Below are 27,926 nucleotides of genomic sequence, written 5' to 3' on the forward strand. Positions count from 1 at the left end.
TTACATTTCATTGACTGAAATACATTTGATCCACTACCAACCATAAAGAATTCTGGCTCCTATAGATTAGTAGCCTGGTGTTACCATCCTACGTACTTCCGGCCAAAATTTGATTTCAGCCTCGCACGTAGTCTGGCCCAACCCACAGTATGCGGTTCGCGTACGACCGCGCCAATCAGCGAACAGTTGAGTGATGACGCGGAACTTGCCTGCCGAGTTGCTTGTAGTCCAGCGAAGCTTGTAGTTCAACAGCATAGCAACAATGGCGACGGAGGAAGAGACGCTAGAAGCTATCCGCGAAGTTGTCTCAACTCTCGAGGGCATCACGCAATTAAAGCAGGAACAAGAGGCTTGTCTTGTCATTTTATAAATGGCAAGGACGTCTTATAACTCTCCTTCCAACTGGCTTTGGGAAAAGTTTGATTGATCAGATGGTGATAGCTAAACCTAAACGCACAAGACGTACTACATGCATCACTACTTATCATGTTTTCAAATAAACGTTTGCTGCTCGTTATTCTCCCCCCTACTCTCAAATTACCTTAACAAAATCAATGCGGCATAGGCCTACTTAAGGAATGGAATGTTAGCTACTAGCTACCCTACCGAGTGGGGCTCAAGGCGAGGCGGTGTGTCTTGACGTGAGCTAGCCGGTTACCGAGCGGAGCTCAAGGCAAGGCTGCTGTGATTGTGCTTGACTGGGACTAGCGGTTACCGAACTGGGCTCAAGGTAAACCGCTCCGTGTTTGTGTTTGACAGAGGCTAGCCTGTGGCCGAGCTGGGCTCCAGGCGAGGCTACCGTGCTTGTGGACAGTAACGTTAGCCAGTCACCGAGCGTGGCTCAAGGTAGGCTGCGTTGTTTTATGCCGAACAACTGTTAGTTTAACTAAGCAAGCTCCAGGTTAAATAACACGTAGGTTGTCAGTACAATCCAACTTATCCGAGAGTGTAGTCTGAACAGCCCGTGGAGAACAAAGTAAGCTCCGACGAAGTCACCGGGCTGCTTAGAACAACAATCGTCTGATAAGCGGCGAGAAGAGATAAGAGGGAAAACTGGCGTGTGACAAGAGCTGATATAATCTCGGCGACGTGACGCTTTTGGTATACAACTCTCGGTCTGTGGCTGGCGCAAGTTAGAGATATATCCACTACGAAGAGACTGCCCTGGCGGTCAGGTAGCCTGCATACTAGCCAGCGGTCTGTTTACTACTGAGAGCAGAAGTGGGAAGCGTAAGAGCCTGAAGCGGAAGTGGTAAGCGTAAAAGCCTGAACTCCGGCGCACAGCCAACCAAACGTTGCTGATTGGTTAAGGGAACTCCAATGATTTTAAACCTCAAAATAAGCATCCGCCCATTACGGAGACAGATTATTATTACTTTGTTCCAGACTGTATGACGAAGAGAAACGTAGTCACAGGCGGTAAGGACCAGGCTTATAGATTAGTCCTAGGAGCCGTCAATCAGGTCTGGGGCTCTACACAAAATCTCACCACCGTGGGGTATCAATGATCATGAGAAAGGTGATGGATCAGCCCAGAACTACACTGGATGAGCTTGTTAATGATCTCAAGGCAGCTGGGACCACAGTCACCAAGAAATCCATTGGTAACACACTACGCCATAATGAATTAAAATCCTGCAGCGGCCATAAGGTCCCCCTGCTACAGCAGCACCTCGGATCGGGAGGTGAGCGTGCTGACAGTTGAGCCAATAGTCCAGGCTACTGGCTCGCATGCCAGCAGCACTCTTGAGGCGTCGGGGAGTGAGGTTTACCAACGCTCCACAAGCACAGCTAAGCTAGATGGCATCCGTTACACTCACCCCCCTAAACCTCACTCCCGATCCGGGTCACGGCACCAATGTAACAGAGGTCGTAATTCTTCCGCCTCTCATGGCCCTCGAACCCGCCACCTCGACACTCACCGGCATGGGAGTCGAACGCTCTAACCACTGAGCTAAAAGCCCAGGCTTCCAACTCAGCGGTTAGAAGCGTTCTCAGAGTTAGGGGTGTGAGGATTTACACGGGCAACTAACATGCTAGCTCAGTTCGCCTCCGTTACACTCACCTTCCTAAATCCTCACTCCCATGATCCGGGTCACGGCACCACTGTAACCTGCGTTGTGTTGGACGTGCACGATTCAGCCCTGCACACGCCTGGACTCGAACCCTGCGAACAGCAGCACCTCGGATTGGGAGGTGAGCGTGCTGACAGTTGAGCTAATAGCCCAGGCTACTGGCTCGCATGCCAGCAGCACTCTTGAGGCGTCGGGGAGTGAGGTTTACCAACGTTCCACAAGTACAGCTAAGCTAGCTGGCATCCGTTACATAAAGAATGCACATGTAGGCTACAGGCCCGTCTGAAGTTTGCCAATTAACACCTGAATGATTCAGAGAATGCTTGGGAGAAGGTGACGTGGTCAGATGATACCAAAATCAAGCTCTTTGGTATCAGTGTGACTGGCCATATTTGGAGGAAGAGGAATTCTGACTATGACCCCAAGCACCATCCCCATCGTCAAGCATGGAGGTGGAAGCATTATGCTTTGGGGGTGTTTCTTTGCTAAGTTTTGATAGGGGGAACAAATACTTATTTCACTCAATGAAATGCAAAATGTTTTTTAACTTTTAAATGTGATTTTCTGGATTCTCTTTTTTATATTATGTCTTTCACTGTTCAAATAAACCTACCATTAAAATTATAGACCGTTCATTTCTTTGTCAGTGGGCAAACTTACAAAATCAGTGAGGGATCAAATAATGATTTTCTCCGCTGTATAGCCTATCTGAACAACTAAAATATGTAAATATGCTCATGTCTGAATGAAGTGAAGAACATGCAGAGATTCTGTTCATGTGCGTGTTCAACCACGTTCAAACCGTTTAACCACGCGGAGATTCTGTATGTGTCTGTGTCGTTCACACATATGACCGCATAATTTACGCATGTTAGCATCATATCTGAATCACCCGAAGGGTCAGACCTCCAAAGATCCGAATATTGCGGAGGACGTGTCTGAAAGCAGCTATTGACGCCTCTGCCTCGTATAGATTTGGAGAAAGAAAACGTGCCCCATCGTGTTTCACGTCACATTCTCTCTGATTGCGTGTATATAATGCAGCTGATTCACCTGGCAGCCGCTTTACCCCTTAAAACATATTCATCTGACATCATGTGTTTGAATACCAAATACCATACATAGAGGGGGGTGTCATGATGGCCTTCTGGGAAATGTTCAGGAAATATAGGGGGCAGCCAATGATAGTCACTTATTCACTGTGTAAATATCATCCTCCCAAGTTCCACTAAGTTCAGCACCTATGTGTGTCATCCCACTTATTGACCATTCCATTAGTCACATGTCCAACATAACATAACATTTAAATAATTGTAACCCTCTGGGAAACGAGCCCATGGCCTGGGTCGACTGCTTTAGTCAACTGGGCCATCGGCATTCTGTTTAGGCAGGGTTCCAGTATTAGAACATTAGAACATAACATGGCATTGCTTTGGTGTCCTTCACCCCCCATAAACACACACACACACACACACACACACACACACACACACATACACCTGACCTGCCATGCAGCAAAACTTAATTCATCTTTACTTCTGGTACCACATGACAACACCACAGACACTGTGCATTTTATGTTCACTCGCACTACACGTTTCCAATGGTCACAGCTGCTGTGCTCACACTGTAGGCCAAGTAAAACCCCTCACACTGCAAGACAGCCACAAAAAATTCTGATAGAAAACCTATTGGATTGGACCGGATTGTGAGCCTGATCAAACTGCTCGCGAAATTGGATGGGAATCCAGGCCTATCTAAAGTTATCAGTCCTGCACATTCTCTCTGTGTGTGTCTCTGCGCATGCGTGTGTCTATGTGTGTGTGCATGTTTCTGCTTGCCTGCATGTGTGTATGTTTTTATGTGTCTGCGCGTGTGGGTGTGTTTATGTATGTGTCTGTGTTTGTACAGTATGTATGTGCGTGTGTGTGTGCGTGCGTGCGTCTGTGTGTGTTTATGTGTTTGTGCGTGCGTGTGTGTGTTTTTATGTGTGTGCGTGCCTGTGTGTGTGTGTGTGTGTTTACCTGTGCGTATGTGTGTGTTTTTGTGTGTGCGTGCCTGTGTGTGTGTGTGTGTGTGTGTAGCTGATATGGTCCCCCATGAACGGAATTCCACGAAACTTGCCATACATTCATGCGCTATACCTCAAGTGAGCAGATATGTAATGGGTTGACATGGCCCCTTGAGACCAAAATACGAAAAAAAGTTGGTCATCCTAGGCCCTATGATTCTCAAGATATTCACAGAAAACTGTGTCCGGTGACGGATCAAAGCGAAAATGTATGGTTCCTTGTCATCCTTGTGGGGATTACATTCCCACAAAGCTTCGTGCAGCCTGGTTTTTCAGTGTCTTGGGAATCGTTGACACAAGATGACTGAAGAAAAACAAAAAACAAATCTGGAAAAAAACACTGACTAAACCTATATGTCCGCTATGCTAGGCCTGTAGCTGCGCTAGCAACGGTCATAATGAATGGATTGAACGGTCACTCAGGACTTTGTGAAAGTTTCTGACGTCAACAAAGTAGATTTTTTTCAGGTTTCTTCTAATAGCTAAACACAAAGGCACTTTTGCTGTTACAGAACCCAAAGAAAACATAGTACTGCCATCTTTATGTGCCTGCCCTTATCCCATTCCCTGCTCTGGTACAGACCCATCACTCTTTCCAAGTCCCATCCCTATGTATGGGATTGCAGAACTGTTGTCCTGTTTACTCAAGGCCCATGCTGTTTGCTTATGCCTGAGCCAAGCTAAAAGCGAGAAGGTACGTGCCGCGGGACATGTACAGAGGTTGGTGGGGGGGGCTGGGAGGGGTGGCGGGAGGCCCAGGACTGTCTCGGCATAGTGACTCCGTGGCTGGGACGCACTCAGTGGAATTTGAATCAATTAGGAAGAAAAAAGGTTTGTGTTTGTGTGTGTGTGGGAGGGGGGACACCCCCCCCTGTCCCCCCCCCCCCCTTTATTGATAAACAAAGACTACCCTGTATTTAATAGAGATAAAGAGAGAAAGAGAGAGAGAGCGACACAGAGGAAGAGAGAGAGAGAGAGCGCGTTCCCGGCGTAGTAAACAGTTGGAGTGAAAAGTGCATGGCCGCTGGCGGGCTGTCGGCCAGCAGTGGCGGCATGCTGCAAGTCTCCTGGCGCGACATCGGACAGGAAGCCCACATGAAAGAATAGGGGACACTCTCCACTCTCGCTACGGCCAGGACTCGTCGGAAGCTAATTGTTCCTGAGCGGAGAGTGAGTCGCAATCGGGAATCACCGTCCCAGAAACGGCACCCCCACCCACCCCTTCAGTCCCTCTCGCCCCGTCTCTGGCTTGGATCCATCACATAGTTGAGAGTTTGCACCTCATGGAAAGGGGGTCATGACTGAACATACCTAACCACAATGGTGGCCTTCCAATACATAATCACCATCATGACTTTCCATCCTTTAAGTTTATTCAAACACTATTGTTGTAGGCTACTCAACCAAAATGGCTAACAGATAAATGGATTCAGTCATCTATGCAGGGCTTTGAAGAATACAATTGTTCCCTAAAGGAGAATTTCAGTGATTTTTCACATAGATCTCTGTTTAGCGATGGTCACTGAGTACTGACGGCAGCTACAGCGCTACACTCTGGGGGCATGCACATAATCCCCAATGTTCATGCCCCCAGAGTGTAGCGCTGTAGCTGTGTTGTAGCTCTAGCTGTTGGCTGCAGCTAGGTAGAACTAATTGTTTATTTGGGGTTTTTTTTCGTACTCAGTGACCTTGAGAAACAAAGATCTATGAAATTCTCTTTTAAGGACTATACATAAAACAAAATGCTACATAACATTCCTCAGTGCTCATTCAGTGACTTGCTCCCTACTCTGTCAAATGTGATTGACTGTTTGACCCGATGGCATGATAATATTCCCAAGTTGACACAAGCTGTCACTTCCTCTTTGTGGAATGATAGAATGGAATGTGCATTCATGTGCTAATTCTGAATTCTACAATTTTGTTTCCATTTAGCGTGAAGACAATACAAGGACCAGCCACACCAGCTCTCCTGACCAGAAGGACCATGGACACAGACGCAGACGTAGAAACAGAGGCTTGAGCTGGCACTTAGGAGACCAGTGGCCTCAACATACCCGAGGTGAGCTATGTAACCCAGTTCAACAAGTGGACAAGAGGGAGGGTGGGTTTGGGGGCCTGGTCAGAATGCAGAGTCATGATGTATCACTGCCCTTTCCCTTTGGCTCTCTCTCTCACTCACACTCACTATAGACCCACTCTCTGACCTTGTCTAATTTGTCCTCCTCCATTGTCCTCTTTTTTTAAACTCCTCTCATTCCAACTTTCTCTCTTCCTCCAAATGTATTTATTTGTCTCCTGCTCCCTTCCTTTCTCATCCTCCTCTGCAGTTCTCTCTTCTTCTAGTTTCTCTTCCTACCTCTCTCTCTCTCTCTCTCTCTCTCTCTCTCTCTAGCAAAACTGCATCCAGCCCTTGCCCTGCCCTGGGCTCACCCTGAGGCATTGTTATGTCAATGCGCGGGGCTGCTGTCATGGGAATGGTGGCGGTAGTGGTGAGACTTGTGCTCGCTGCACAGATAAGCAGCCCGGAGGCCAAAAGAGGCAAGCTGTAGTGCCTCTCTGGCAGACACACCACTGTGCTGTCTCCACAGCCCCGCGCTGATTGTTTTGGGAAGACCCTCTCACCTTCCTTCCACCCCAACCCCCCACCACCACCCTTCCCTCTCCACCCCTCTGGTAGGTCTATAAATACCAGCATGCTCTTTAACAGGCATAGGGATTTTAATAGACTGAAGTGAGGCTCATCTGGTCGCGATGCAAACACAAGCATTAATTCTAGAGTGCCTATTGATTCTAGAACCTCCTTTACAAACTTTCTGGATTCTGAAATAGAACCTCCATCCAAAATAAATGTTACATTTTTATTTATCTCCTGCAATGAAGTAAGTAAATAAGTAAGTATTTATTTGTACAGTGCATCTTCAAGCACAATGGCTACTCATAGCACTTCACACAGACATAGATAACATAAACACTCGATAATAAAGGGAAGTTCAGAAGTTAAAACAACCTGGGGTCTATTTGTGGTTGATAAGTTAGACCGTTGTTTGCATTAGCAAGGTAATGTATAGCGTTTATAGTTTTTTGCACCGGGCATACACACGTCAAAATAAATTGCTATTTTCAAACTACTGACAAAGATAAAAATAACCTTACACTATGGTGGTAGTATCTATAGGATTCCTACCAGATAAACTGAAGTATTGCAAACTTTGATAGTGTACAAAGAGGCTATAACAAGGAGGGTTTCTGAAGGCAACACATTGCTTTAACTCTGTTCCTGTAGCGTTGAATCAGTGGGTGCATTCAATATCTCGCAGCCCAAATCTGACTGAATCTTACAATACAAACATACATCACGTTCAGACAGATTTGCTGGAAACGCTGGAAAAAGTTGAATGGGAAATTGAACGAAATTGTTTGAAATTCAAACAAAATTGAAACCATTTCGCTGCTTATGCAAACAACGGTCTATAGCTCTAAACTCCTCCGATTAATGTCATTTTGCTCCCAAATTAAAGTTCGAGCCTGTTATCAACCACAAATAGACCCCAAGTTGTTTTTAACTCCGGAACTTCCCTAAAAGTCCATGGGCATTGAGCAGTGATGAATCTCCTGGCGTGAACCACATATTTATCATATTGATTTTGGCATTGCTTAACAATGCACTGAGACTAGACCTCAGTAAGCATCCTCCGTAATTACCAGAGGTGCATTTCCTGTACAACTATGGAGGTTAGCTTTTACTAACATGGTACAATGCTCAACTAACCAACAACATCTAAGTTGCGAGCTATTCCTAAAACCGTCGTACTTACATAGTACTTTGTAAGTTTGGACCATAGATAAGTTTCCAAACTTCAATAGTCTGGACTAAGGTGGCCTGGCACACCTGCAAATAAGAGAGATTTAATGATAGACTACCTTAAATCCGTGAAACATTTCTGTTTTTCTTTATTCAGGGTCATCAAGTTAATTCATTGTAAATCAATGACTGCTTTGAATGAACTTTTATACATGTGTCATTTAAATGTGCTGATGAAACAGTTGCGTAGTTGTTATTTACCCCCTATTCATTCATTAATGCCGTCAGCTGTCTGGCGCACTGCGTTAAGGCTGGCTGATGATATCCTGCAGTGTTCAGCAGTTGACAGTCACCTGAAGCCTAGAAATCTAGACGCACCCTAGGGTTAGTCTAGGGTTAGTCTAGCAACTCTCTGTTGGCTTGTGAGCTCGAAAAATTAAACTTCTATCAGGCCAATCAAATGGTGTATAGAGTCGTTAGGCGGGCTTAACATAATGATTGATGGCAGAGTTGCAACGGTTTGGCTTGAATTCCCTGCTACTTAAAAACAAAGAAGATGGATGTTGCTGTTGGCCAACAGTGTGACACGAGTTAAGCTTGTTGGCAAAAGTTTGAACTAGCTAACTAGCTCCACTGGTGGAAAAATGCATGGGACTCAGCGCTGTCCTATTGCGTGCAGAGGGAATTTGAAAGACAACCGATTATCCCGCCCCTCGGACTGAGCACTGCGAACGGTGAGTGCACAGACCCTACATTTTAATGTGGGTCTGGCTCATCAGGCTAAGTCACCTGTCCAAGAGTTCGAATCTGGGTTGAGATTTTGACTACAACATTCTCATCATTGTTTACCTATAAAACTATCTATTGTGCAGATCATATGATCCCCCCCCATGACAATGTTAGAATCAAAGGCTACATATTCTCAACTGACTGATGAAAAGTGTGCACCCTGTATTATTATCTGCAGGTGTGTGACTTTGACTTGCGTGCACATGGCTGCAAGTTGAACTATGCTCCTTACTATAGGACGAGGTGTAGTTTGAACTAACTAGCTTTACGACAGTATACAGGAACGTTCGTTGGAACTATGGTTTTGGGAAACACTTGTGTATCTTAACGATGCATCGGACTATGTAAGTTGCACCACCATAGTTCAAACTATCATTTTGGGAAACAGTTGTCTCATACTTATAGTTCCAACCATATAAGCTGCTAACATAGTTGCTAACTATGCTTTGGGAAACACACCCCAGGGCCTGTTGCACGTCACCAGAAATGAGCTGAACTCGTTTTGCAACGTGTATTTGCTCATAGACCAGATGTTGTCTATTCACATCAACTGATATCAACTGACTGACTGAGATCAACTGGTCTGTTGGAAATTTGAATGCATGCATGTACACACACACACACACACACACACATTCAAGGCTGTAATCATAATATATATGTAATCACCCTCCCCCCCCAAATATTCAAAAATGCTTAAAATTCAGCCTGGTGCTGACTTTGCCCAGATTTACAGATTAACTCATTGAGTGCCAAAAACGTAATATTACGTTTTTCCTTCCCATGCGTTGAGTGCCAAAAACATAATATTATGTTTTTAGCTTTTTTTTTAATTACGAAACTAGACACTCTAGCACACCTTATATGTGATTTTGGGAACTCTGTGATGAATGGAAATGAAATATATGACGATCGTGAAACTCATGAAAACGCACAATCTGGACATTTTATCTGGACATTTTATCATAACTCGTGTTGCCGCTTTGGGTCGAATCAGTGACGCATGCACGTCAGGTCAAAACCAGGCCATTTTCGTGGGTCTATCACTAGGTGGCAGTCTCGCCAGGTCTCGATCACTTCCCGGAAGGCGATTTTGATGAAAACTAGCCACTGTTTAGCTTGGGATTTCTCAGGAACCGAGGCGTGTAGAAATACACGGTTTGCACCCACCGAGAGCTTAAAGTCTCACCTTTTAATCGAGCTATTGTATGTGTTCATAGCTATAACACAGAATATGCTGTGGCTGTACAAAAAATCATCAACAATGGTCTAGATTGCTGGCACTCTAGGACAAAGCTCCCGAAAACAGCTTGGCATTCAATGAGTTAAGGAAGATGATCTGGTGCAAGATGAGTAATGTGTAGGTTGCTCACACACAACACGCTCCCTCTCTCACAACAATCCACTCACTCAGCCACAGTTATTTGCTCACCCACACTTAGAGCTTTGCCTGTTTTTGGTAGAACTTTGGGACAACTTTGACTGTGAAGTGTATGTGTCCTCCAAAGCTGATGATACACAAGGCACCTTTCTGGGCAACGTTCCTGCGTATCGTTGTTCTGGCACATTCCCTTTGATATTGGCCAACTTATTTTTCTTGAGAACTTTAATCATCAGTCGGCAAATGAACACGATCATCCAATCAGAACACTAGAACCGGTTTATGTAACATTGATCAAAAAGTTGTCTCAGGGGGCGCTGCACACAGTGCCTGCACCATGAACGGGTCCGAGTGCCCACGGGGACCCAGGTTCGAATCCGACCTGTGGTCATTTCCCGATTCCCACCACATCTCTCTCTCCTACTTGCTTCCTGACACTCTTCCCTGTCCTATCTGAATAAAGGCAAAAAAAGCCCAAAAAAGACAAGCAAACAAAAAAAGTTGCTCCATGTATCACCTAAAGAAACACAATCAAAAATGCCTTGCCGTCAATATAACACCATTTAGGAACCCAAGTTAGTTAAAAAACAACTAAAAGGGTCATGATCCTACCTGATCAACAGTGTTACACAGTGCAATCTGGGCATGCATTGACAATAGACCTCTGAAGTTCGCCTTCAAAAAAGCTACCATCTATCATATAAGGAGATCCGGTATCTTGCGATTTTTCCTATGGGAAAATAATTATCACACCTTAAAACTCTTGGGGAATGAAGAGATTGAAAATGAGACAAAAGTAACACAAATACAGTAATGTATTTTGGTACACTTAAAATTAGGGTATTTGATATTTTATTTCAAAATACATTTCGATGTATTTTTGCTCATCCCTGGTTATGGTTGTAATTTGTTCAACCATCAGTGGCATAAGAAGGAAAGACACACGAAAATGAGAAAAACAGTTATTATTATTTAAAAAAAAAAACATATACACATATCACCCCATGTCTTCATGAATTTGTAGAATGCCAGGAGCTGATTTCACCCACCATGCATATTTGGTCCCCCCAAATGTTGACTCCATGGCTACAGCCTTGCACACATTTCATTCATGCAAACGTGCATTACGTACACAAACTTTTGCAATTTCTCTCTCATTCCATCTCTTTCTAATACACACACACACACACACATACGTGCGCTTAAGTCAGCATATGCAGCCACGTTGCTAGCCAAGTCGAAGCGCACGTGCAGCTTTCCTGTGATGGGAAAAGAGATATGGCATATAAAAGAACAGACGGACAGCATGCGACAGGGACCCAGTCCAGGCCAGACATGTTTATTATCGGCTCCGCTTATTTTTATCCACTTTGTTTTGTTTATTACGACAATGGGGCCCTCATCTTTTTCATGGGGATATTTTAGTATTTCAATCGAGCCATTATTTGTGGTCAGCCTGATTTTTAGGTTTGTGAGAGGAAACGTTAAATACCAAAACGTTGTTTGTAATTCCCGAGAGTATTTTTGTGATGCTTCAAGTGGACAACCTAAATATCTCGACTTGCCTCGTACCACTTGCTCTCGTGTTAATTACCAAAATGATAATAATTAATGTTAGTTATTCTGCTAGTGCTACACCTCTTGAACCACTATATTATTACATTCTTTTGCACCAGGATAATAGGTGCCATTTCTTTTGTGTGTGAGTTATCCTCAGTTTCATAGCCTATCTACTCACAAATATCATTAGTTTTACCCAAACTGTTGTGACAGTTTAGGTTTAAAGATGTAGTCAGCGATGGCACAGGAAATCTTGTTTGTTTATGTTTATGTTTATATTTAAATGTATTAGCAGGTGCTTTTGTCTAAAACACATTATATACTGTATGTACATTATATTTTAACCACGGACCAAACAAAACACATCAAAGAGGTAGCTCATCCCTCCATTCAGTATTCCCAGAGAAACTCCACATACGTAGGGTTACATTTTTGTTTCGGGGACAGGCTGCCCCCGCTTTGTTTGAGTCCAGTTTTTTAAGCCTGGGCTGCCTCCAGAGACTGGGTTCTTTTACAGCATACTCAGTCTGGACAGTATGATCGCACCTGACTGCACCTTTAACCTTCCTCCATGTTTTCTTTTAAAACTGGAAATGTTTTACAAAAAAGTATATACAAATGTTGCTATGTTTTGTTTGCATTGAACAAAACTACTGCCACCTGTAGGCTACAGAGAACAACAGAATTTTCTGTGTCAGGTTTATTAGGGTTTGGATTGCTCACCAATGATTAGGGTTTGGATTGTTCACCCTTTAATTGAGTTCTGGGTAGGAAATGAAGTGGGCCGACTCCAGTGTTGGTCTTCTTTTCTGTATCAAACACATAATAAAAGAAGATACATTTATTTATCATACTGATTTAATAATGAGTCCAGAGAGTTTTAAAATGGTTAAACTATGAAACTATGTCAAAAAAGTGGGTTACACTTTACTTGACAGTGTCGACATAAGAGTGGCATGACGTTTATGACATAACGCTTCTGTTATTAAGTGACATTCGGTTTTTGTCATAACAAGTTAGGGTTAGGATTAAGTTTAAAGTTATGGTTAAGGTTGGGGTTAGGATTAGGGTTAGAGATTAGGATTAGGGTTAGGGTTAAGGTTAGGTTTCATGTGTCATGACAGTGCCATGTGTTCATGACAGTGTCATGTCACTCTTATGTCAATACTGTCAAACAAAGTGTTGCCAAAAAGTGTAATAGACACTGTAAATATTTCTTGATCTTACTCATTTTAAGCAGCACTCCAGAGGCCTAAAACAAGTGAGATGGCTATCTAAAGCCATGCAAAATCTTGCAAACACTACCCATGTTGATACTGCTAGAAACTTCTTAACTTCCAAACTGTTGCCTCTTGGTTTTCTTTCATTGCTGATATGTGTTGGTGGGAACAACACATGTGTTTATCTGTCATTTGCCTGACCATACGATAAAAAAACTTGCTACCTGCTAAAAACAGACTTCAAAAGTGGCAGTTATTGCATAGTCAGTGCGTGGATAGTTCTTGAGCAAGAATGGATCTTGGTCAAATGACCAAATGTTAAAGACTGCAATTCTTGTATAACTCTTGAACACACTCATATGCAGAGAGATAGAGAGAACGAGAAAGATGGAGAGAGAGAGAGAGGTAATAAATATTACAGTAGCAGTAACCTGTAGTTGGGAGAGGTGTAGGGGTGCTGGAGATGGCCTTCATGTTTGTCCTGTGCCCGAGGCAGTCTCCAGTCACACAGCAGGAGCATATTGCATCATCTCCATCGGCGGAACGCCAGCTGCACCACACAAACACCAAGATCACCACACACATCAGAGTTCATAATATCAGAGTGATATTGTGTGTGTGTGTGTGTGTTTGCGGGGTGCTGTCTATGCACATGCACATATTAGAAGTGGTGGAGTATACTACTGACCTGAGCGAAGGCTGGTGGAAGGAACAGGCCTTGTATAAGTTGTCGGGAGCAACCTGCTGTGGAAGAACCGTCAGATGACACTTAATGACGACCTGGGGACAAATTGGAGGGTTAAACTGTAAGTAGAAGAAGGTGATGTATAGCAAGCCCGCTAATCCCCGGCCTTCAGAAATTAAAGCCTCGTATCGGTTCAACCTGTGGACTTCACAAATTAGCTGATCTCCCTAGCTGGTGTTGTGCTAACTAGACTACGTGGGTTCATTGAATGGTTGGGACAAACACACGTCAGGGATATTTCTTTCTGAAGCTGGGTTTTGTGTGTATGTGTTTGTGTGTGTGTGTTTGTGTGTGTGTGTGTGTGTGTGTGTGTGTGTGTGTGTGTGTGTGTGTGTTACAAAGTGGACAGTGCTCATTTAAGCAATCAGCCACAGATAGTGACATCACTGAAGCCCTGCCTGTAAGTCAGTCCTTTCCGTTCCGTGTGCCTAACCCATCCTAACAGTGTGTGTCTTACTCTCCATCTCCCTCACCTGTTCCTGCTGCGACCCCTGGGTGAATTGGAAGGCCTGGATGCTGAAGCGGAGGCTGTTCTCTCCAGCTCTAGGGGCAAACTGGGACGAGGAGTAGGGCATCAGGCTGTCAACCAGACACCTGTACACAAATGAACACAAATGCACAGACTGTGACAAGAATGAAAACACACACACACACAAACACACACACACACACACACAAACACACTTGTTTACTGGACACACACACACACACTTGTTTACTGGATGCACACACACACACACACACACACACACACTTGTTTACTGGATGCACACACACACACACATACACACACACACACACTACATTCTACTGTATGCTCTGGAAAATCACAGGTTAAATTGGTCCCTGGGGCATAGTGGAAAAACTCCACACCTGAAAAGATCACTTGTAAATGATCAAATAGAGTGATCTTCAGTATTTGTCTTTTTACTGTGTGTGTGTGTGTGTGTGTGTGTGTGTGTGTGTGTGTGTGTGTGTGTGTGTGTGTGTGTGTGTCCTATTTCTGTCTCCCCCTAGTGGCACACACATTATCTCGTAATTTCCACAATCACTGACCCGTGATTCACAATGAATTCATAACGTGGTTTGGAGAGGGGATCAGAGTCCAGAGAGGCCACACAGTAGTCCACATACAGATGCAGAGGAGGGTGCAGGGGAGCGGACACCGCCGCCTCCAGGAACACTGGCTCCCCCTGCAGGTAGACCATGGAACTGCTGACAGACCTCCAGTCATCTGTGTTGACAACAAACACCATTACCAATCAGAGATGTGGACAAAGCACACAAGTTAAGATAACTTCCCTAATATAACTCTCTACTAGGCTGAGGATATCATTAATATCACACAGAATGCAATGCTAATGTATTAGCCTTGGTAAATACTGGGCAGTTACACCCTGAGTCACAGGCTTGCAGCACATTCATTGGCATCTTCAGGTATCAGTCCAAGTGTGGCATTTTTTGACCAACAGAGAACTGATTCTTGAACAGGTTCTGTTTGGAATTCTTTGAACCTTGGTCTAGTCAACAAACCTGCATTTTCAACTGTTTTGAATGGAATCTAGAGCAAAGTCCTTTTAGGCCCCCACTTGGCAGCCCCCACTTGGCGGCCATCTTGGTAATGCACTTCGAGCAGTTATCGGGAATCTATTGGTGCGATCCAGTTGTCCAAAGGGCCCTTCTTACGAGTAGTAAGATGACTGAAAAAAAGTTACCCAAAATGACACGATGGCACGTCCCCCACTGGACCCCCAGTTCAAGGTGAGTTCTTACGACAAGGAAGTTACGTCATTTCACATTATGGGTTGTCACAAGCCGTCAGTATAGACAAATGGCAAATGGAATACACAATATTTTCCTATTCAAGTGAATAGGGAGGCATACAGGAAAGACTGCTATATTGGCGTTACGAACTAACCCCATGCAATCCTTTTTTGAGTGCTGTGTCTCCTCCAGAAAGTCTCTGCCTATAGGATGTATCATCAACAGAGGCAGTAATGTGCATAACTGTTGAACACTCACTTCAGCTCACAGGAAAAAACAACTATTTTTTGGTGCCAGACTACAGGCTCTGGGGTCCATTTCCCAAAAGCATAGTTGCTAACTAGGATGCATTTTCCATGGTAGCGTCACTGCCAAATGTGAGTCGACCATATTCGAATCACACGTAAAACAATAGCTTACAGAAATATGGTGTTGATATTTGGTATAATTTCAGTCACATTTGAGTAAGAGCTAACAAATATGCTCCTATTTTTTAATTTTCCAAAATTAAAAACGTCATATGTGACAATATTGTGCATGTGCAACTCAAATCTACAGACTCACATTTGGCAGTGACACTTCCAAGGTAGTTGCTATCATAGTTAGCAATTATGCTTTTGGGAAAAGGACCTCTGAACACAGTGTGGTTCTCTGCTAGTGGAAAAGGGCTAGTAGCCTGGGCTGCATCACCACAAATATCCAAATATGTCTGCCAGCTATCATATGCCATAGTTACCAACATCACAGGCAAGCAACTGTCACAAGAAATTCTATGTTTATGTACCCGGGAGATTGTGGCACACCTACAGTGAGTTGTGCCCGCTTGTGTCTGACTGAGTGGGCCTTTTTGAAACCAACCTAACATGCACTCACCCCCCATGACCTTCAGGGAAAAGCTTAGCAGTCCTGCAGCCTGGACAGTGGAGGTCATCGGTAACCAGGTGGGGGTCAAGGGCTCACTTCTTACTGTTTGCCTCCTGTGTGTGTGTGAGAGAGAAAGTGTGAGAGAAAGTGTGTGTGTGTGTGTGTGTGAGAGAGAGAGAGAGAGAGAGTGTGAGTGAGTGAGTGAGTGAGTGAGAGAGAGAGAGAGAGAGAGAGAGAGAGAGAGAGAGAGAGAGAGAGAGAGAGAGAGAGAGAGAGAGAGAGAGAGAGAGAGAGAGAGAGAGAGAGAGTGTGTGTGTGTGTGTGTGTGTGTGTGTGTGTGTGTGTGTGTGTGTGTGTGTGAGTGAGAGAGAGAGAGAGGGATTGTGTGTGTGTGTGTGTGTGTGTGTGTTAGCCCCCACCCAAGACACAGGTATGAGGCATTACGAACACTATTTTCATAAAAACATACAGGCATACAGTATACATAACATGCGGGACTTCCTACTTCACTTACATAAAATGCATGACATGACATATTAAAGCACATAGGTGGGTTACAGGCCTACCTTTTATAATGACATTCAATGAGCACTACTGAGGGCAATCCCCTCTGGATCAGACTGCCACTAAAGGTTTGTAGCGGTGCAGGGGTGAACACTAGTCTATTGGAGTAAATAAGCCAGTCTCCAATCACCTAAACACAGACAAACAGCAGAAAATGACCCTGACATCTTGCATGTTAAAATCTCACTGCTGTCACACTGTGTGTGTGTGTGTGTGTGAGTGCAGAAAATATATAAAGAATTTATCATTTAAGAATCTTTACCAAATCATGTCAGTCTTCTGATGTATGAGGTCAGGCCCTTGAGTCGTGGATCTGCTCGAGGTTTCTTCCTATATATATCTCCAATTCTAGGGAGTTTTTCCTCGCCCCTGTTACCCATGGGCCTCTCTCTTGCTTTTCTTTTCTTCCTTTCTTTCCTTCTTTCTCTGATTGCCTACATTCTGTAAAGCGCCATGATACATGTGTTATGTTTTGGCGCTCTATAAGCACAATAAATTGAATTGAAATTGAACTTAAATTGTGTGTATGTGTGTGTGTGTGGTGGATGCGGTGCTGGGAATCTTAGAGAGATAGGCCTACACTGGCTACTCAACTTAAAGCTGTTGTGGGAAGTCATAGGCCTATAGACCATGATCACAGTAAATCAGCCCTATAGTCTAAAGGCTACTTACTTCTGATTTGCTCCCACAGTCCTGCAAACCAGCAGACAGCACCATCTCGGTGGAGGACAAAAGATTCATCTGAGGAGGCCTACATACTCCATGAGCCTCGGGGTCATCGCCGAGTTGGATGAAGCTTGGGGGGAAAGGGACACCTCTACCGAAGAAGTCTCTCTTGATAGTAATCTTCAAGTTCTTCTCTCCGCAGGCTAATCTCAAACCCGATTTACTAGACCCGTCTTCAATTTCCTTACCAGAGAATTCTTCTAAATGTTTGAGTTTGTTGGCTAACGACTTTCTCCTTTGAGGAACCACGAGGCTTGAAGTAGAGAGGTTGGTAGCATTTTCAAACAAAACACTGTTTTTATTATTAGAGATATGCGAAACACCATTAGTAAAGGTAAATGCAATGATAGCTGAAATTGTTTGTAAAAGTAGATGCATTTCTCTCAAATGTGGATTTAGGCTACAAATTATGTTAGTCTCGTGGGGAGCAAGACGAGGTCGTAGGTCAAGTCTGATTTTATGCGTTATTAATGCATAATAATTAGCGTTCAGATTCCATGTATTGAAAGCTAATATTTTAAATGGATATATTTTGATTTTGACGAGTTTATTTTGCTACATTGGCAACACTACCTTGGCTCGATTCTTCAATAAGGGGAACCGTGTGCCTGTGTCTCGCAGTCACACACTCGGGGAATGATTTCATTGCCGGACAATCAGTACAACAACTGTGCAGTGCTTTGCAAAACGATATGCTGCGCAGCATATTTAGGCAGTCGGTATAGCCTTTTCTGAGCATCATAGGGTATTGTCACACAAATATTGTGTGTTTGTAGAATGAGTGACATGGAGTCAAGTGAACGAGATGCTATCGACTGGGGAACAAAATTAGCAAGTGAGCACCGAGTGTTAGATAACCTCAAAAGCTGGCCCGAGACATTGCTGATGAATGTCCATGTTGGCTTGCCACAGCCTCTCCCAGTTGATGCCAAGTGCTCGTTGGCGTCCGGCGAGTGTTTTTACTTCCACTACGGCTGCGATGGACACGATGACCGGGGCTGGGGCTGCGGCTACCGCACGGTGCAGACGCTGTGTTCCTGGCTCTGCAGGAGCTGGTCACCTCCGAAAGGGAACTGCAGATCCCCGCCGAGTCTTCCTGACATTCAGCGAGCTCTGGTCACAATGGGTGACAAACCTGCCACCTTCTCCGGGTCCCGTGAGTGGATAGGTACGTTCGAGGCATCTTTGATTATGGACTATTTCTATGATGTGGCCTGTCGTATCGTCCACGTACCGGGTGGGGGCTCGCAGTTGGAAGACGCAGCACAAGACCTCCACCAGCACTTTAGCACCCACGGTTCACCTGTCATGATGGGTGGGGATAGGGACAATTCTTCTAAGGGTATTTTGGGAGTATGCACCGGGACACAGGGGAGCTACTTGCTTGTTATGGACCCCCATTACTATGGACCTCCGCTTGACAGGGAGGAGATGCAGAGGGGAGGATGGGTGTCGTGGAAAAAAGTGAGCTCTCTGGATCGCAGTTCATTTTACAATCTCTGCCTTCCTCAGACGGCAGCAAAGTGAGCTCTGCTACCCTTGAACTGCTAATAGGCTTAAATGGGCCTCAGGGTCCAGGGACAGTCTTGAATCCCCCCCTACTCGTTAGTATAGGTGTCTAGTTGAGATAGAAGCTTGAGGTTGTCTCCATCTTGTGGTCAAATTAGGATATAACTAAGTGCAGTTCTTAAACATTATCTGATGACTGCAGAAAGACCGCAGACTGAAACGTATTTGGCATGGACTATATATGATTTGCAATGGTAAAAAAATATCAAGAAGGATCCGGACTGAGTTGGAAGCACGCCATGTTCAACGCCTTTATTTATGATTACAGAAGTAATGACATTTGAAACCACACATCTTTGGAATGGGGAAAAAAATAGATGACATGCTTTACTCAAAATGAGACTGTTTGCAGGTGCTTATTAACAATGTTCCACCAGTAAGCATGCTAAATAACAATTGCATGCAAGTGGCAGCATTGTCCTGAAACATAATACAATCTCTAATGACTACGATGACCTACATTCAATACAGTATCACCACACAGGTGTATTCACCACACACACTCAAGTTCATTGATTTTCTGAAAGGTTGGCTCCTTGAATGCAGAACCCTATGGATATTAAGTGTATACTTCAATCTAAATAGATTATCTTGAATTACCAAGTAAAGAGAAAAATGATTAAACATAAATCAGAGTGAAATAAAACATTATTTCAAGAATTTTTTTGTTTTTATATTAACTTTAGGAGCTTATGAAAGGCTAAAGTATGTTATATGCAGCTTCTTTGTCTACATTTCTATAAATAGTGTAATGCACTTTTAAGTCAAGTGGACAACTGATAATATAGGCTACATCTAGTCACAGTATTTTCTAAGTATAATCTAGTCACAGTATTTTATAAGTATAAGCAGATGGACTTTGGGCCTTGTGACTAATTGAATAATACTTTGAGCTATTTCAATTGCTAATATTAATTTCAAAACAGATCAACTATTATATATTTTGAAACTATGTTATTTGTGTTGATAGGTGTGTCCTACTTTATTGCCAAATGTAGGAATAATAATAATCATTTGCAGGACCAATAACTAACTATAGGAATTTTACAGCCCATCACGAATCTGGTATACAGTCATTATAGAAGATCTGGAAGTTCTTGTCAACCTCCATGCGGTTCTTCAGGAACCTCTGCAGGTCACTTATGGAGAGCTCCTGCATGTGGTTGTTGACGCGGTCGTTGAGGCCGAACGCTGCGTAGGCTGGAAACTTATAGCGCTCGGCATAAGGGGCGTTGCGGTCGTAATCGGGGCAGCAGTAGGCAGTCCACAAGTGTTCGGGAACAGCCACGCGGTCCAGGTTGTCTCGGCGGATCATGTGACCCGAGGTCGTCACCCCGGTGATCATGTAAGCCTTAAAACAACATAAACGGTCAATTGGCGATTCATTTCAATTTAATGTTTTTTTGAGTTTGTATTGTTATTTGTTTATATCACACCATTAACAAAATGCACTTTACAGACCCTAAGGCCCAAAACCCACTATGGTAAGCAGATAGGTGATGGTGGCAACAAAAACATCCCTTTAACTGGAGGAACCCTTGAATAGGGCTGCACGATTTGGCGAAAATATCCAATTGCGATTTTTCTGACGGATATTCCGATTACAATTTTCAATATGATTTTTGATTGTCAATGAATGGATTCAGTTCAATATTCCAAATGTCTCTAAGTTGTGCCACTTCTGATTGGTGAGCATGCCTGGTGTGTGGGAGGCACAGCACTCCTGATTGGCTGAAGCTCATGAGTTGGGGGTTTTGTGCATGCTCATCAATCAAAAGTGGCACAGTCAAGCAGGATGAAAGTCATAAATGTGACATGATTAACTGATTATGATTATTTGTAGCTTTTACAATTAGATAATTGTGTTCATATTGCAATTGCCAATTGCGATGTAATAATTGTGCAGTCCTACCCTTGAACGGAACCCAACTCGAAACCAATATGGCAGGGGAACATTTGCTTAAAAGAGCTGACCTCATTCAAGAGGTAGAAATATCATCCTCTGATCATTAAAATGGGATGGCACGTCATTTAGAACTTACTGCAGGGACAGAGCAACTTTCTGCAGTGTCTTTCTGCACAAATTCTACTGGCAGTTACCTTCTGGCATTCCAAGTGGAAAGCCTGATTCTTAACCTCTAGCCCACTACAACCCAAAGTAAAACCCACAAAATCCATCTAATGTAAGTTAAAGTATAAAGTAGAATTATATCAGTCATAGTTTTGGTATTGTGACAATACTACAAACTGGGGGATGCCGTGGTGCTAGCAGTGGCAGCATCTGTACCCTGAACAAATACCATCTTCAGTTCCCAGTGCGACCTGGGTTTAAAATCCGAGTTGTGGTCATTTCCTGATACCACCGCTTCTCCGTCACCCATTCTGCCATTCACTCTTCACTGTCCTATCTGAATAAAGGCTGAAAGCCCCCTCTAAAACAAAAACACCGTAAACTGTACCGTGCCGCGGCAGAAGTTGTTGAGTCGGCGACGCAGGGTGTCCTTGTGCTTGGCCCAGGGGCCCGTGCTGAACTCCCGGAGCTGCGGCACCACGTTGGTGAGTGTGTATGTGGCCGCCTTGTCCTCCGGGTCAGACTGGTGCTCGTCCGGGTTCAGGAGTACCCGCTCGTACTGGACCACGTCGGCGTAGTCCTCCAGAATCGCCTGCGTGTCCTCGAAGTTCCTGTGCATCTTGGCAGACTGGGGGAAAGCCTCCATGTTGCTGCTGCCTTTGTCCGATGAAAGCTGGAGTAAAGGAGCCAGAAAAAAACAGAAGAGAGAGACAGAAGGCGTGAGAACAGGAGATAGAAAGATGAGTGTAGAGAATGAAAGAGAAGAAACACAGTCCGTTTTCAATCTCCTTCCTTTCCTTCCTTTACCTTTACCACTTTGATGGAGAATGGAATTTCTAACATTGCCGAAGCGTCTGGAATGCTTTCTATTGCACTATCTAGGTTGTTGTGGATAGTAGCATCAGCCTTTTCGTCAGTTTTAGACTAATTGAATACCCAGGATGTAGTAAATGGTAGTTAAGGGGAATTTCTATATTGTATTACTTTAGAACAAGGAGTGGATTTAAACAATGGAAAACTTCATGACATTAGTGTTTAGGATTTTGCAGCTCAACTGATGGACTGCTATAACAATGACAACATGTTAGGCCTACATTTCTATAGCACTTTAGGTACATAAAAACACCACTATGGATTCATGTCAGTGGTGTCATTGCAGCTCTCACATCCCTGACTTGCAGAGAAGCACACTGGAAAAGTACACACAGTTGTGTGTTCTTGTTCCTCTGTAATTTGATCTTCATCAAAGTAGCTAGCTGATGAAGGTGGTTAGTCAGCAGGAAACGCTGCTGTTCGTGTCTTTTTACATGACTGCAAAATGCTCTCCTTGAAAAATATTACATGACGTGGTATTGTTGAATGACCTGTATTTGCATGCTTTTCAAATGGTGTCATTGTATTGCTCAGTCAAGGCTCTCCAAAAGGCTTATCTCGAGATCCACTTGCTTTGCCTACTACAGTCGTAATTCTATGGCCTCACTTATTTGATCTCTTTATACTGAAAAGGCCAAAGTGAAGGAATGTGTGAAGTTAATGTGAGGTTGAGATATCCAAACCTCACATTAGCTTCACACATTCCTTCCATATATGCAGACTGTAGTTAGCTCATATGTGGCTACTATAGCTCCAGTGTAGTAAGAAGCTGAAAATAATTAATTTGCAGTTGCATCATAGGGTATACAAGAAGTGGACATATTTCATGCTCACAAATAAGGCCTATAAACCATAATTATTCTACATCAGCCATTTAAATGAATCCCCCCAGACATGAGACCCTAGAAAGTGCACACACACTCACCTGAGGCTCGAACATCCAGGGCATGTCCACAGTCTTCTCGCCGTCAGTTTTCTTGAAGATGTAGGCAGAGTAGATGGGGATGCGCTTCTGGGGGTCGTAGAGGGTGACGTAGCGCGGCTTGTCCTCGTAGCGCTGGCAGACCTTCTTGAGAGCGTGGCTGAGGTACCCTCGCGGCGGGGTGCCCATGTACAGAGAGTTCTTGCAGCGCTCGGCGTGGTTGAAGTCGGTCACCACCGATGCCAGCACAGGCGGCGTCCAAACCATCAGGAGACTTGACGCAACCAGACACAGGATGGCATATGGCTGTGTTTCCCTCATAACTAAGGAGTAGACCTAAGGATTTTTCTTTGTCTTTCTTTTTCGTTGGTTTATTTTTCCTCCTTTTCTGGACCTTACCTGTGATATTTCTGTCTTTCTCTCGACTCTGTTGTCCCCTCGCCTTGGAAAGCTCTTGTTCTACACCAACTAATGCCTAACTCACTGTCCGTACCTCCCTCTTTCACTCTACGTCTCTCTTCCTCCTGTTCTCTCTCTCTTTTTCTCTCTCTTTTTCTCTCTCTCTCTCTCTCTCTCTCTCTCTCTCTCTCCAACTAGTGTTTCAGTGCAGTTGTATGAAACAGGAGCACAAGATCAGTTTATCTCATGTAGCCTTCCCATTACCTCTTAAAATATGCAAAGCTCCAGTGAACTAGTGGACTGGCATATCAAACATGTGTAATGAGCATGTGAAATGTGCCTGATTGGCCAGTAACACATATGACATTATCTCATTTTATTGGTCACCAAGGGACAACACTGTGTATGAACTGAGATGGCAGCCTGTGAGCTTTTAGTTTGAAGTGACAACTTCCTTCCACTTTCTCAGAACTCTGAGTCCCCGGAGTGCTACCTCTCTGGTGTGATTCGTTTGGTTCTTTGTTAAAATATAATATACGTTGTTTTGGACAAAAGCGTCTGCTAATAAATTTGAATATAAAGATAAATAAACATGACTTGACAGTGGCCATTACACACAGAGTACATGATCCATCTATATTGTGGGTTAGTAACAAAAACACACACAAACAGAAGGACAAACCAGTTTAGATCATTTTTAATGGTAGATGTTTACATATTTGAATACATTTTCACAAAAATAGTTTAGGTTGTGATATTTGTTTTTCTTTAATACATTGCAGGAAAAGGGACAACTATCAACCAAACAGACCCATTCTCTCCTATTTTCTAAAATGTCCCATCTAAGACAATGCAAGGCTTGGGGGAACACAGTCGTCCACAAATAACCGGAAACTCTTGTCGACAACCATGGACTTCTTGAGAAATTCCTCCAACTTCTTGATGGAAAGTTCCAAAACCTGGTTATTTTCCTTTTCGTTAGGGCCGTAGTGGGCGTGGGCAGGGAACTTGTAGCGTTCGCCGTAGGGTGCGTTGCGGTCGTAGTTGATGCAGCAGTACGCCGACCACACGTACGACGGGATGCCCACGCGGTCCATGTTGTAGCGGCGGATGTGGTTGCCGGACGGCACGATCCCCGTGATGATGTAGGCCGTGCCGCGGCAGTAGTTGTTGAGGCGCTTGCGGATGACGTGCTCATGGGCTTTCCAGGGCCCGACGTTGAACTCGCGCACCTGCGGCACCGCGTTGGTGAGCGTGTAGGCCGCCGCCTTGTCGTCCGGTTCTGCCTGGTGCTCGTCCGTGTTGAGGAGGCCCCGCTCATAGTCAATGGCGTTGGTGTAGTCGTCCAGGACGGCCTGCGCGTCCTCGAAGTTCTGGTGCACGTAGTGCCGCGGGAATGACTGCATCTCGCCTGTCTCTGAAGTGGTGGACAGCTGCTCTCACAAAAAAGCCCCAGGAAACATCAGAACAAATAATGTCAGAAAGATTAATTAAAACCAGTGGTAGTCCACTCACACACTGAAAACATGTAAATATTCAACATTTGTGAGCACAACATTTAACAGTGAGGGTGTAGTGCACAACATTCAATAGTGAGAGAATCTACAGAAAATGTATGGCGAAGGAGTGAGTAATTTTATAATAGGAATGGTTAGATGAGATGCCATTGCTTGCAATTGTGGATATCATTGTATACCAAATCAGCAGCTGTATTTTCTGTACATGTCAGATGCGTACATGTCATTTTCTCAAAGACTAGACACCCCTTTACAAAGTCAACTACTCATTCACTATTGTACTGTACATTCATAGAATACGCTACATGTACCTCAGCTGTTGGCGTGATTTGTTAATAGATAGATAGATAGATAGATAGATAGATAGATAGATAGATAGATAGATAGATAGATAGATAAATAGATACTTTATTGACCCCCAAGGGGAGATTCAAGAACCAGCCAGCAATATTTTCACATTCACATCAGTCAGCATGGTCCTTGGAAACCAACATCAAAATAATTTCTGACACGAGACCCTGCCATCTTGTTCTCCACAGATGTTGCCAGGTGACATTTGAATGGATATGGAGCTCTAATTTGGAATGGCAAGGAAGGTCTAAATTCTAACTAAAGCTAACATACTAACAAGGCAAAATCTATTTGCTCCTAAACGCAAAAACATTGGCAGGTCAGCAAAGTGCTGCCACATGCCACACAATAGCTTTAGCTCAGGCATGAAACACTTTGCCTGTCAAATTAGGGCCCATACCATAGTGGGGTCCACGTGCCCATGAGTTTGACCCGGTCATTTCCCGGTAACTCCCCATTTCTCTCTCCTACTCCCTTACTTTCATTCTCTCTACTGTCCTGTCTAATTAAGGCATAAAAAGGCATGAAAAGCCCCCCTCCAAAAAAAAATAATATATATATTCAAATTAGGACTCATGGTGTTTCAGTAGAAGGGTTAAACCCAGATCTGGTCCAGAGCACCCTCCCACCCAGAGCAAAACCTGCCCTGAGCCTGTCAGGACCCAGAGGTTGGACTGATCCAAACCTTCCATGCAGTCGTCCTGGCCCATAGTGGTCAATGGAGACCAATCAGAACCAAGTTTGCCAATCTGGGCAGGTCAAAGCCAGCTCACCTGGGGTTCGTACATCCACGGAACATCCACGCTCTTCATCCCATCGGAACGCTTGAAGGTGTACGCCGAGTAGAGGGGCACGCGGTTGGTGGTGTCGTACAGCGTCACGTAGCGCGGCTTGCCGTTGTATCGCTGGCAGATCTTCACCAGGGTGCCGCTTTCGATGCCCACAGGCGGAGTGCCCATGTAAAGAAACTCCCGGCACTCAGGGGAGAAGTCTCTCTCGATCGTTGCCGTGACCACAAGAATAAACATCATGCCCATTAACAAGTTACCGGGAAAGAAAGATTTCAATCTCATACGTGCCATGACTGATACAGTCATGCTAAAAAACCTCACAAGGTCTTTCCAAAGACTCAGATATATGTTTAAATTTAATTCACAGTAACCAAAGAACAGAGTGTCAAACTGTGAATACCCAGGGATGTGCAGAGCTCTGCAGTCAGACCATAGGCTGTCAGATAGTGGCGCTCCCAATCTGCACCTAGTATGCAAAGCACTAGTGAGCAGTCCCGTCCCCACACTCACTTAGAGTTCACTGGTTCAGGGCTGCTTGCTCTCTAAAGTGATGAAGACTGGTTAAGAGAAGGCCATAGAAGTTAAAAGTAAAACAATTACGCTAAGGTTATTCTCAGTGTAAAGGCTTAAATATACAACAACACACTCAAGTGCTTGGACCCCCGTTTTTCTTAATAATTTGTACTTCAGCTGGATCACTTTGGTGGCTATTTTCCACACTCGGTATGTTCAATCAGACAGTAATATAATGCCATCATTTCATTACCTTTTTTTAATGTGGAGTTTGTGAGTATTACAGGGCATTTTAGCATCTGGTTATTTTCCTCTTTCTCATCAGGTGTTATTGTTATAAAGGTACTAGGGTACACAGTTTACTCACACTGCCTAACTCACTGGACCCCCTAGTGGTTCTGACTGTCTCTTAACATTCATGTTGCAACAGTTACAGTATGTAGGGCTACCATAGGTGTGGCTGTGACCGGTTCTAGCTATTAACCTTATTGGCCTCTGAGGGAGCCCAGGAGAAAGATACCCGATTACCCAGAGAATCTCTACACCCTCTATAAATATGTATCCCAATGTTGTTTGTTCTGTAGTTATTTTGGGCTTTTGTAATGTACATGGTGTCTATAAGATTGATCAAACATAATATCAAAAGACGCATCATATCAATGGAAAGATATTTATGTAAGTGAAGAAAGGGAAGACAGTTGAATAAGTGTTGTACAAGAAACACCCCTGTGCCCTTCCATGGGAATTGGAGACTGCAGGATTGAGAAAAAATGTTTATGACCTATTTCAGCTTCTACATAACAGAAATGTGCCCTTTGACCTCAGCGTTGGTTTTAAATGCTAAAAAATGTCCCAATTACCCAAAACGGTAATTGTTCACATTTGTTCCTGGAACTTTTCAATCCTTTGTGTTTTCATGTACTTGTTCACAATTTATAAGGCCTTGACGTGTAAACAGACATAAAAAATGTAACATTACATAGTGATACTGGGAAACACTGTTTATCTGATTATTATTATTATTATCTTATTATGTTGTCATCGTAAGTCCACAAAGAACAGAGAGGAGACTGTACACCTTCTGTAATACTACAGGTGTAGCTATATCACAAAGTACAATTTAATATGAATAAGGCGGGGATCACATCAGCCAGCGGCATGCGGCAGCAGAAAACGTAACACAACACTCAGACCATAATAAGTTTGATCTCGTTCCTAAGCAACACAAATGGTTTGTCAATTAAATACGCTCGCGTTGCGCTTTGAAAGTTGAACCAAGTTCAACACTCAGATTGCTCAACGCTAGCGTTACGCCAGTGTTGCCACCATTCCGCTGCCGAACCATAGAGAACAATA

General features: G+C 44.0%; 4 protein-coding genes across 4 annotated transcripts; 1 reads left to right on the top strand and 3 right to left on the bottom strand.

Moving 5' to 3' along the window:
• Positions 1 to 10,875: 10,875 nt before the first annotated feature.
• LOC143127005 (zona pellucida sperm-binding protein 3-like) lies at positions 10,876 to 17,942 on the bottom strand. Its single transcript, XM_076288306.1, has 9 exons — positions 17,511 to 17,942; positions 16,841 to 16,968; positions 16,274 to 16,387; positions 14,703 to 14,870; positions 14,120 to 14,240; positions 13,590 to 13,681; positions 13,333 to 13,451; positions 11,318 to 11,380; positions 10,876 to 10,883 (listed from the first exon to the last, which is right to left on the bottom strand). The coding sequence occupies exons 1-9, from the start codon at positions 17,940 to 17,942 to the stop codon at positions 10,876 to 10,878; spliced, it is 1,245 nt and encodes a 414-aa protein (XP_076144421.1).
• A 288-nt stretch (positions 17,943 to 18,230) lies between these two features.
• ufsp1 (UFM1-specific peptidase 1) lies at positions 18,231 to 19,642 on the top strand. Its single transcript, XM_076288668.1, has one exon. It carries the CDS (start codon positions 18,342 to 18,344, stop codon positions 19,089 to 19,091), a length of 750 nt encoding a protein of 249 aa, XP_076144783.1. The 5' UTR covers positions 18,231 to 18,341; the 3' UTR covers positions 19,092 to 19,642.
• A 322-nt stretch (positions 19,643 to 19,964) lies between these two features.
• LOC143127275 (endonuclease domain-containing 1 protein) lies at positions 19,965 to 23,552 on the bottom strand. Its single transcript, XM_076288667.1, has 3 exons — positions 23,003 to 23,552; positions 21,593 to 21,877; positions 19,965 to 20,484 (listed from the first exon to the last, which is right to left on the bottom strand). The coding sequence occupies exons 1-3, from the start codon at positions 23,318 to 23,320 to the stop codon at positions 20,188 to 20,190; spliced, it is 900 nt and encodes a 299-aa protein (XP_076144782.1). The 5' UTR covers positions 23,321 to 23,552; the 3' UTR covers positions 19,965 to 20,187.
• A 688-nt stretch (positions 23,553 to 24,240) lies between these two features.
• LOC143127006 (endonuclease domain-containing 1 protein-like) lies at positions 24,241 to 26,475 on the bottom strand. Its single transcript, XM_076288308.1, has 2 exons — positions 26,040 to 26,475; positions 24,241 to 24,831 (listed from the first exon to the last, which is right to left on the bottom strand). The coding sequence occupies exons 1-2, from the start codon at positions 26,361 to 26,363 to the stop codon at positions 24,241 to 24,243; spliced, it is 915 nt and encodes a 304-aa protein (XP_076144423.1). The 5' UTR covers positions 26,364 to 26,475.
• Positions 26,476 to 27,926: the final 1,451 nt, after the last annotated feature.

Source organism: Alosa pseudoharengus, unplaced genomic scaffold (assembly GCF_046254945.1).
Source record: "Alosa pseudoharengus isolate Yale_2024_CS ecotype anadromous, Long Island Sound unplaced genomic scaffold, YU_APseudo_1.1 YU_APseudo_1.1_scf_17, whole genome shotgun sequence".
Taxonomy (NCBI): Eukaryota; Metazoa; Chordata; class Actinopteri; order Clupeiformes; family Clupeidae; genus Alosa; species Alosa pseudoharengus.

Coding starts and splice junctions, on each gene's coding strand:
- LOC143127005 (XM_076288306.1), bottom strand. CDS start 17,942: ATGCATCTACTTTTACAAACAATTTCAGCTATCATTGCATTTACCTTT. Junction 14,241..14,702: donor GAATTCATTGTGAATCACGG/GTCAGTGATTGT, acceptor ATTTGTGTACAG/GTGTCTGGTTGACAGCCTGA. Junction 11,381..13,332: donor TACACCTCTCCCAACTACAG/GTTACTGCTACT, acceptor TTCCCATCACAG/GAAAGCTGCACGTGCGCTTC.
- ufsp1 (XM_076288668.1), top strand. CDS start 18,342: ATGAGTGACATGGAGTCAAGTGAACGAGATGCTATCGACTGGGGAACA.
- LOC143127275 (XM_076288667.1), bottom strand. CDS start 23,320: ATGAGGGAAACACAGCCATATGCCATCCTGTGTCTGGTTGCGTCAAGT. Junction 21,878..23,002: donor CCTGGATGTTCGAGCCTCAG/GTGAGTGTGTGT, acceptor CCTTTACTCCAG/CTTTCATCGGACAAAGGCAG. Junction 20,485..21,592: donor ACAACTTCTGCCGCGGCACG/GTACAGTTTACG, acceptor TGTTGTTTTAAG/GCTTACATGATCACCGGGGT.
- LOC143127006 (XM_076288308.1), bottom strand. CDS start 26,363: ATGACTGTATCAGTCATGGCACGTATGAGATTGAAATCTTTCTTTCCC. Junction 24,832..26,039: donor CGTGGATGTACGAACCCCAG/GTGAGCTGGCTT, acceptor TTGTGAGAGCAG/CTGTCCACCACTTCAGAGAC.